This window comes from Panthera uncia, chromosome A2 (genome assembly GCF_023721935.1).
Source record: "Panthera uncia isolate 11264 chromosome A2, Puncia_PCG_1.0, whole genome shotgun sequence".
Classification (NCBI taxonomy): Eukaryota; Metazoa; Chordata; class Mammalia; order Carnivora; family Felidae; genus Panthera; species Panthera uncia.
The window spans coordinates 12,083,626-12,093,077 of NC_064816.1; the positions used below are offsets into that span (position 1 = coordinate 12,083,626).

The following is a 9,452-nucleotide window of genomic DNA, read 5'->3' on the forward strand; positions in this document are numbered from 1 at the left end:
TCAAGGCATTGGCCTGTGGCTGCCTTTCCTCTAGCGGTTGAAAGAACCCACTTGCGTGCCTTTCCTAGCTTTTAGATGCCACCCACATTTCTTGGTTCATTGCCCCTTCTTCCATCTTCTAAGCCAGCAACAGTGGGTTGAGTCTTTCTCATGCTGTCATTCCTCTGGTTCTCCCTCATCCGCTCCCTTCTTCCATTTACAAGGACCCTGGTGATTACTTGGGGCCCATCCAGGCTATCTATTTTAAGGACAGCTGATGTGCAACTTAATTCCATCTGCAACCACTATTTCCCCTTGCCAAGTAACCTAACGTTATTCACCAGGTTCTGGGGATCATGGTGTAGACACCTTTGCCAGGAGCGGTGGGGTGGGGGTGGGGGTGTCCTACTGTTCTGCCATTATAGGATCTAACTTCATTCTTTTGCATGTGACTATCCAGTTGTGCCATTTGTTGAAAAGACCATTCTTTGCCCATTGAATGATCCCTGGCACCCTTGTTTGTAAAGATCCACTGACCATGGATGTACGGGTTTATATCTGCATTGCCAGGTTCTAATACATTGATAGCTCTCTCCTTATGCCAATACCACAAGGTCTGGATCACTGCAGCTCTGCAAGCAAGTTTGGAATCAGGGTATGTGAGTCCTCCAACTTTGCTTTTCTTTCCACATTATTGTGGCTACTTGGGGCCTCCTACGATTCCATACGCATTTTAGGATCAGCTTATCAATTTCTACCCAAAAAAAGAAGTCTGCAGTTTGATAGCAACTGCGTTGAATCTGTAGACCAATTTGGGGAGTACTGACATCGTAACGCTATTAAATCTTCCAGTCCATGAACAGAAGATGTCTTCCCATTTACTTAGATCATCTTTAAATCATTTTTTTGCGAAGTATTGTAGTTTTCAGTGCACAAGTTTTGCGATTCTTTCATTAAGTTCATTACTAAGTATCTTATTCTTTTTGGTGCTTTTGTAAATAGACTGTTTTCTTAACTTGTTACTGATTTTAAAGACGCACTACCCATGCAAGTCTCATGGCACTTACCACAGGCTCCTGAATTCTCTGACCCGGATAAGTGGCCCAGCTGGCCAGGCCCACCAGGTCTCCTGCTTCCAGGCTTCCCTGCCCATGCTATTCCCTGGAATACCCTTTCTCATCAGCCAAGACCGATTTGCCCCATTTTAGGAGCTCCTCCAGCCAAGAGCCAGGGTAGAGGCCTCTCAGGGTCCTCAGGCACACAAATCGCCAGGGAGCATTTTCAGAAGCAATTCAACAAGTATGTTTCCAACCCCAATTCTGCAACAAGCATAGTTCAGGGGGCTTTCGGGACACGAGTGAATAAAACGCACCCTGACCTCATGTTGTTTGTAATTTAATGAAAGAGGAAGACAACAACGAGCAACGAGATCAGTATGTTAGAAGGTTCAGGAACTTCCAAGTCCACCAAAACGCGCCCTCCTTCAGGAAATCTCCCATCTCCTCCTTCCATTCCACCCCCACGCCACCCTCTTGGGGACCCCAGATGTGGGGTCCTCTCTCCGACCCCGCCCTGACACCGCGAGGCTGAGATCAACCGCACCGGTTCCGCCTGCCCCGGCCCAGCAAAGAGCTCAGGCACAGCGTGCAAAGAATCAACGAGCCCCTTCGGATCGACCGCCGGGACGAGCCGCGACTTCACTCGCGGGACTGCGCATGTGCCGTAGGCGGCCGCCCGGAGGTACTGACAGCGGTGCGGCCGGGCCAGCCTTCGCGCAGGCGCGCTGGCGGCTGCCCGGGGCGCTTCCGCCTCCCCGCCGCCGCCGTCGCCATGGCCGCGTCGGCCCCGGGCCTCATCTCGGTGTTCTCGAGTCCGCAGGAGCTGGGCGCGTCGCTAGCGCAACTGGTGGCGCAGCGGGCGGCGTGCTGCCTGGCGGGGGCCCGCGCCCGCTTCGCGCTCGGCCTGTCGGGCGGCAGCCTCGTCTCGATGCTGGCCCGTGAGCTGCCCGCCGCCGCCGCCCCCGCCGACCCCGCCAGCCTCGCGCGCTGGACCGTAGGCTTCTGCGACGAGCGCCTCGTGCCCTTCGAGCACGCCGAGAGCACGTACGGTCTCTATCGGGTGAGAACTACGGGGGCCGCCGGGGGTCATGCCGCCGAGAGGGCCGCGCCCACCGCCTGAACCTGACTACGGGGGCCGCCGGGGGTCATTTCAAGAAGGCCGCGCCCACCTCCTGAACCCAGCTGTGGGGGTCACGGAGGGTCACGCTGTCCCCTCTGCCACTGTCTGGGAGGGGTCTGCTGCGTGCCCTGAACTCCCACCTCCACTGCCACCCGAGTGGGCCCGTGGGGACCTTGAGGTCCTATAATGCTTTATCCTGTGGCCCGGCAAAGGCGTGGAGGTGAAACAGAGTGGCCCATGCCAGGGACTTAGAGAAATTCAGGCGCCACAGCCTGGCAACTTGCAAGGGCAGAGGTAGGGAAGGGCCAGGCAGGAGGTATCTGGTGTGGAGCTTGGGCTTCGGTTTTCTCATCTCCAGTCTGGACGTGTTCGTGATCTACCTCGAGCTACCTCGAGCTTTCGGTGCTGATCACCTCCAGGGGTGGTTTTGCTTGGCTTGTGGCCTCAGATCCTATAGAATCCGGGAAACCGAGGCTTGGAGGGGGTCGTGGCCTGCCCTGGGGTTCCCCAGCTGCATCTGAGTTCTCTCCTCCTGCCCTAGACGTGGAAAACGCGCCCAGGGAGGTGTGGAAGGGGCGGGCGTGGCCAGAAGCTTCTGGTCCCTCAGGTCCTGGGTGTGTTTCCCCCTCTTTAGGTAGAAGTTGGAGCTGATGATTTTCTGTTGTCGTTGTTTTGTCACAAGAAGGAAGGCTTACTGATTACCAAACATTTTAGCCACATCAGCTCATGAAATTGCACGATAACCTATGAGGTGGGGGCTGTTAGTTCCTCCATTTCATAGGTGGAGAAACCGGAACGAGAAGAGGAGGAGAGCTTATGTGCCAGACTAGTAGGGAAGCCAGAGTTTGAAGGGACGCCCCGGATAGCACTTGGGACACGTCTCAGGGGCGGGGGCCTCCCTGTGGGTCTTTTTCAAGAGTTTAATTAAAAAGTGGGCTCATGTTTCTTCATTTTAGTTTGCATACATTTGAAGAACTTTACTTTTGTTTTTTTAAGTGTGTTTATTTAGTTTGAGAAGGGGGAGGAGGGGCAGAGAGAGAGGGGGAGAGGGAGAATCCCTAGCGGGGCTGGATCTCACGAACCTTGAGATCGTGACCTGAGCCGAAACCAAGAGCAGGACGCTCAACCAACTGAGCCACCCAGGCGCCCCAGAACTTTTACTCTTTTTAAATTAGGAAAACTGTGCTTGCTCTAGTAACAAAATTCTAACAAAACGGTAAACAAAAGTGTTGCGGGGATGTTCCTTGTATGTCTCTGTATCCAACGCTGGGGACACGATGGGACGCTGGGCCATTCTCTCATGGGGCTCCTAGTGGGGCATCGGGCACTAACAGGGCAGGAAATGAGGGGAAGCCCCGCAGAGTATTCGCGTAGTGCAGTGTGGACAAAAGATAATTGTGTGAGATGATAGAAAGAGCCCAGGGATGACCTTTCAGCCAGGATGGTGGGGGCTGGGGGAGCTTTGAGGGGTGATGTTTGAACTGAGGCCTGGAGGTATGAGGACCTGGCCATGGGCAGAGCTGGGGCAGAGGTTATGGCCAAGGCCTACGCTTTGCCACAGGAGCAAATGTGGGGCCAGGATTTACTCCTTCTGGGGGAGTCACGTGAGTTCCCTGGGGCTGCTGTTAACAAAGGACCACAAATCGGGTGGCTTAAAACAAGGATTTATTTTCTCTGCCCCGGAGAAACCTGAAATCCAGGTGTTGGCGAGGCCACGCTCCCTCCGGACGCTCAAGGGGAGGACCCTTCCTCGCTTCTTCCGTCCTCTGGGGGCTCCGGGTGTCCCCTGGCCTCCAGTCTCTCACCAGTCATTGGATGTAGGGCCCACACCAATCTACTATGAAGTCAGCTAATCACATCTGCAAAGACCTGCTTCCAGATAAGGTCACATTCTGAGGTTCTGGGTGGGCATGAATTTGGGGGGGGGGGGGGGCACTGGTCAACCCAGTATAGGGATGCAGAGGCTCTTCTGTCCTCAAGGACGGATCTCGCATACCCTGGGGCTCTGTCGGTGTGAGTGTTCCGTGCACGCTGCGTGCTCCGTGGGTCTTCTGCTGCTGAGGCCAGGGCTTTGTCTCCGCTGGAAGGATTTGCAGGCGCTGCCTTCGGCGGGAATGGTGCCTCGGTGCCTGCAGAATGTCAAGAGAGAAACAGTCTGATCAACCAGCAGTTCTGCTTCCGGGAACCTGTCTGCCTGACCCTCCACCCCTGAGCTCCCTGGAAGGAGCCCAGCAGGAGGGGGAGGGAATGGCTGTGAGCCCGTAGGGGAAGGGCAGCTAAGGAGACGATCGTGGGACAGAAATAGGGCCCTGATATTCCCCACTGGCTTGCTTAGTATAATCCCCGAGCGTGTGTATAGATGGGGACCTTGGACAAACAAAGCAGAGCGGTCTTTCCGAGAACAGATCTGACCGTGTCCCTTCTTAGCTGACACACCCTCCTTGGCTCCCCATTATCCTCAGTATATCGCTCTTACTCTTCAAGACTGTGTGTCTGGCCTGCTTTCTCTAAAATTATTTTTTTTTTTAATTTTCTAAATGTTTATTTATCTTTGAGAGAGAGACACACACAAGTGCGAGTGGAGGAGGGACAGAGAGAGGGAGACACAGAATCCGAAACAGGCTCCAGGCTCCAAGCTGTCAGCACAGGGCCCTGCGCAGGGCTCGAACCCACGAACCGTGAGATCATGACCTGAGCCGAAGTCGGACGCTTAACCGACTGAGCCACCCAGGCGCCCCTGGCCTGTTTACTCTATGTCCCCGTCACTTTCCCCCTCTGATACTATATTTTTGCTGCTTCCTGCTTTTCCTTTGTGACTCAGCTTGGCGCTGCGTCCACGGGCTAGATCCTGTGTGAAGGGAGGCACCAAGGTGGGAGGCACCAAGGTGGGGGTCGCCAGGGTCCATCCCAGAGCAGTTCAAAGGCCCTGAGGTTCACCTGGGGAGACGAGGGAACGGGCCAGAGCCCTCCACCTGGCAGGAGGCCCGACTCCGGCCACTTCCACAGAAATTAAACCCATCTTGCAGAGGCCAGGGTGTGTGCTATCACGGGGGGGGGGGCAAGGTCAGCTGGGCATCATGGAGGGCAGAGAGGGGCTGGGTTTTATCCTGAGGTCCAAAGGACCCTGGGGACTTGGAAACAGGGCTGTGATGTGGCCACACAGGTGCAGGCTGGGGCCAGGAGGCCCCCAATCATGCTGGCCTTGAAAGACTCCTGGCGGAAACGCCCCCGGGATCCCGACTCACCCAGGAGGTGGGTGTATGACAGTCCTGTCCTGGAGGCATCTTCACCTGGAGAATCCAGGTGGTCACGCGTGCAAACCTTGTGCCTCTGGGAACCATGTGTGGCTGTTGGTGACTTTGTCCCTCCCTCTGCTGCAGACCCACTTGCTCTCCAGGCTGCCCATTCCCGACAGCCAGGTGATCACCATTAACCCCCAGCTTCCTGTGGAGGAGGCGGCCGAGGACTATGCCAAGAAGCTGAGACAGGTGAGTCCCACGGTGTGGCCCCAGGGAGGCCTGGTCCATGCGGTGGTGATGGAGCAGGCCTGTGGGTGGCACTGTATGATTATCACCAGCAAAAACTAGCACCCCCCGCCCCCGCCCCGGGGGTGGTTGCAAACACGGCCCCACCCTGGACAGATGCCTTTCAGGACCACCCCCGCTCCCCCTTCCCGGGAGTCCACAGCCCCACCGTTGGGTCCCTGAAGGTAGCTCAGCCTCTGACACTCTGGGAGCAGGTCTGGGACAGTTGTGTCCCCAGGCTTTTGGCCAGTCACACGGGTGAAATGTGGAACCTTACAGAGGCCCTTTCATGCAGGTGAGGCTGCCTGTTGCTCCCTGTGTTACAACCACTGTCTCTTTGTGTCCTTTGAGCCCCACCCCGCCCCCAACCTCTCAGGACTGTCTTTTCCCCACCTAGGCCTTCCAAGGGGACCCCATTCCGGTTTTTGACCTGCTGATTCTCGGAGTGGGTCCTGACGGCCACACCTGCTCACTCTTCCCGGACCACCCCCTCCTGCAGGTGAGCACAGCCACATGGGCCTCTGCCGACTAGAACTTCCGGACGGAGGACCACTTTTGGGGGACCGGGAGGTGCCCACAGCAGGGTTTGAGTCAGCCTCTGCCAACTAGCAAGCCTTAGCCAACTCTGGAGCCTTGGTTTACCCATCTTAAAATGGGGATTTAAATCAAGCACCACAAGATTAATGGTGGGGGCGGGGTGATGGAATGACGGACAGATCATGCCTGGTGTATGTGAGTGCTCGAGAAATTGAAGTGACATTCCACCCCGGGGCCTCCCTCCCCCAGGAGCGGGAGAAGATCGTGGCCCCTATCAGCGACTCCCCAAAGCCACCACCAGAGCGTGTGACCCTCACGCTTCCTGTGCTAAATGCAGCCCGAACTGTCATTTTTGTGGCAACCGGAGAAGGCAAGGCAGCTGTTCTGAAGGTAATGGCTGAGGGCCCCATTCCCAGGAAGGTCATGGCATGTGGGCCCAGGGATGGAATATGGCCCCAGACATTATTGTGCTAGAAGCACCAGGCCCCAAGGGACTTGAGTAATTCTTGGTTTGAAGGGGAGATGGCCACTATAATTACAGGCTACTTAGGAATAAATAATTATGAAATGAAGTGAAATTGATGAGATGAGGCCAAAGCTGCACTCAGAGGTAAATTTGTAGCTTTAAGGTGTACTTTCAAAAATTATTAAATAAGGGGACGACTCTTGATCTTGGTGTTGGAAGTTCAAGCCCCACATTGGGTGTAGAGATTTCTTAAAAATATAATTTAAAAAAAAAATTATTAAATAAAAAAACAGTTAAACAAATTGAGTGTTTTACTCTAGACTTAGGAAAAAGAACAATAACAAAAATCCAAGAAAAGTCAGTGGAAGGAATAAGTGACATTGAAGTCAGAAATTAATGAGTTGGTTGATATTCTTTTTTTATATGTTTATTTATTTTTGAGAGAGCATAAGCAGGGGAGAGGCAGAGAGAGGAAAACAGGGGAGAGTCAGAGAGAGGAGGACAGAGGATCTGAAGTGGGCTCTGTGTTGACAGCAGTGAGCCTGATGTGAGGGTTGATTCACGATCCATGAGATCATGACCTGAGTCGAAGGCGGACACTCAATCAACTAAGCCATCCAGGCACCCCTGGATTGGTTAATATTCTTAAAAGCTTAATGGTAATAGATCCCAAAGTTAGATCCCTGGCAAAACTAATCAGGGAGGGAAATTATGCAGGAGGAGTAACTAAAAAAGGAGGAATAAGAAAAAAAAGTTTACTTAATATTTTAGGAAAATATAAAACAAATAAGATATTAGAAGTAAACTAAAAAAAATAAACTAAAAAGGGGCACCTGGGTGGCTCAGTTGGTTAAGCGACCGACTTCAGCTCAGGTCATGATCTCGTAGTTCATGAGTTCGAGCCCCGCGTTGAGCTCTGTGCTGACAGCTCAGAACCTGGAGCCTGCTTCCGATTCTGTGTCTCCCCCTCTCTCTGCCCCTCCCCTGCTCATGCTCTGTGTCTCTCTGTCTCTCAATAATAAATAAGCGTTAAAAAAATTTTTTTAATAAAAAAAAAGAAGTAAACTAAATAATAAAAAATCTATTTTAATTGCCATCAGTGGAAAAGTCCAATTATGGAAGAAACAGGAAATATTTTTTTACTTTTACTTTTTTTTTTTTTTTTTTTTTAATATTTACTTTTGAGGGGCGCCTGAGTGGCTCAGCTGGTCAAGCAATGGATTTCGGCTCAGGTCATGATCTCACGGTTCGTGGATTTGAGCCCCGCGTCGGGCTCTGTGCTGACAGCTCAAAGCCTGGAGCCTGCTTCAGATTCTATGTTTCCCACTCTCTCTGCCCCTCCTCCCTCCCTCCCTCCCTCCCTCCCTCCCTCCCTCTCTCTCTCTCTCTCTCTCTCTCTCAAAAATAAATAAAACATTGAAAATTTTTTTTAAATGTTTATTTTCGAGAGAGAATGTGCACACACACACATACGCAGGGGAGGAGCAGAGACAGAGGGGACAGGATCTGAAGCGGGCTCTGCACAGACAGCAGAGAGCCTGATCTGGGGCTCAAACTTGTAAACTGAGATCATGACCTGAGCCGAAGTCAGACACTCAACCCACTGAGCCACCCAGGCACCCCAGAAATATATATTTTTTTAAATTAATAAGTAATAATTATTCCTCCCAAACTGTTAAGCCCAGATGTCCTCACAGGAGTGGCTTGGGTTGGGATTAAGGGTTCAGACTGTAAAGAATCCAACAGGCCAGCATCCCTGCCTGTGACGTCCAGCATGGCCTTGGGCAGCCACTTAAGCCCTCAGGCCTCAACTTTCCCATCTGCAAGGTGGGTCGGGGAGGGCCCTTCCGTGTTGTCCTCCTGAGGATCAGTGCAGCGGTTTTAGCTCAGAGTAGGCTCACGTGAGACTGCCCAAGCCTCAGGCTTTCCCTGACTGTAAAATGGGGGTGGAAAATGAGGCGACCTCACAGGGCGATGGTCAGAGGAAATGACAGAGGGCATGGGGGCAGGCCTGGCCATCAGAAAGCAGTATTTATAATTCCCACCGATCGTGAGGTCACATCAGGGGATCAGCACACCACAGCCCACGGGACCACATCCTGCCGCTTGTGACAGCCGAGCTGAGTAGTTGTGACAGAGACAGGGTATGACCTGCAGAGCCGAAAGAGTGACTCTGATCTGTGCCGGAAAGGTGTGTGCCAACCCCAGGATTACACAGTCCCCTGCTGATCGTTTAAAGCCAGGACAGCCGGAAGAGTGACATCACATTCTGAGAGTAGGAGAGTCTTGTCCGTGGGGGGCCCTGGGAGCTCCGAGGGGTGCTGGGGGTGCGGGTCGGGGCCTCACGATCCTGCCTTTTTTATGCAGCGCATTTTGGAGGCCAAGGAGGAGAACCCCCTCCCCGCCGCCCTGGTCCAGCCCCACACGGGGAAACTTTGCTGGTTCCTGGACGAGGCCGCGGCGCGACTCCTGACTGTGCCCTTTGAGAAGCATTCCACTTTGTAGCTGGCCCCGAGGGACACCGCAGCTGGGACCACAGACGGCCCCCCGTGGGCCGGGACCTTCCTGGGCTGGGCCCCGCTGCCCCCGCTGCCGCTCCAGGCTTCATTTTCGAAAAGCCGCGTGGTGCCGCCAGAAGCCCCCGGGGTCCAGCCACCGGCCCGGCCCGGGGGCCCTCAGCCCACCGGCCGTGGCTCTGGGTGACCAGATATTAAAGGGCGCGTGTGCTTGAAGTCTGCACTGTCTCGTGGTCCTTGGTGGGCAGCGGG

General features: G+C 53.9%; 1 protein-coding gene across 2 annotated transcripts; it reads left to right on the plus strand.

Moving 5' to 3' along the window:
- The first annotated feature begins 1,773 nt into the window (after nucleotides 1–1,773).
- PGLS (6-phosphogluconolactonase) lies at nucleotides 1,774–9,416 on the plus strand. 2 transcript variants are annotated; one of them, XM_049640210.1, is made up of 5 exons: nucleotides 1,774–2,097; nucleotides 5,538–5,645; nucleotides 6,079–6,180; nucleotides 6,468–6,608; nucleotides 9,052–9,416. In XM_049640210.1, exons 1-5 carry the CDS (start codon nucleotides 1,810–1,812, stop codon nucleotides 9,187–9,189), a joined length of 777 nt encoding a protein of 258 aa, XP_049496167.1. In that variant the 5' UTR covers nucleotides 1,774–1,809; the 3' UTR covers nucleotides 9,190–9,416. The 2 variants fall into 2 exon arrangements, with proteins under 2 accessions (XP_049496167.1, XP_049496168.1); XM_049640211.1 differs by lacking the exon at nucleotides 6,468–6,608.
- Nucleotides 9,417–9,452: the final 36 nt, after the last annotated feature.

Bases quoted from the DNA above. Each gene is read 5' to 3' on its own strand.
- PGLS (XM_049640210.1), top strand. From the start codon at position 1,810: ATGGCCGCGTCGGCCCCGGGCCTCATCTCGGTGTTCTCGAGTCCGCAG. The intron at 6,181-6,467 runs GTGAGCACAGCC...TCCCTCCCCCAG, and splicing joins CGGACCACCCCCTCCTGCAG to GAGCGGGAGAAGATCGTGGC. The intron at 6,609-9,051 runs GTAATGGCTGAG...TTTTTTATGCAG, and splicing joins GCAAGGCAGCTGTTCTGAAG to CGCATTTTGGAGGCCAAGGA.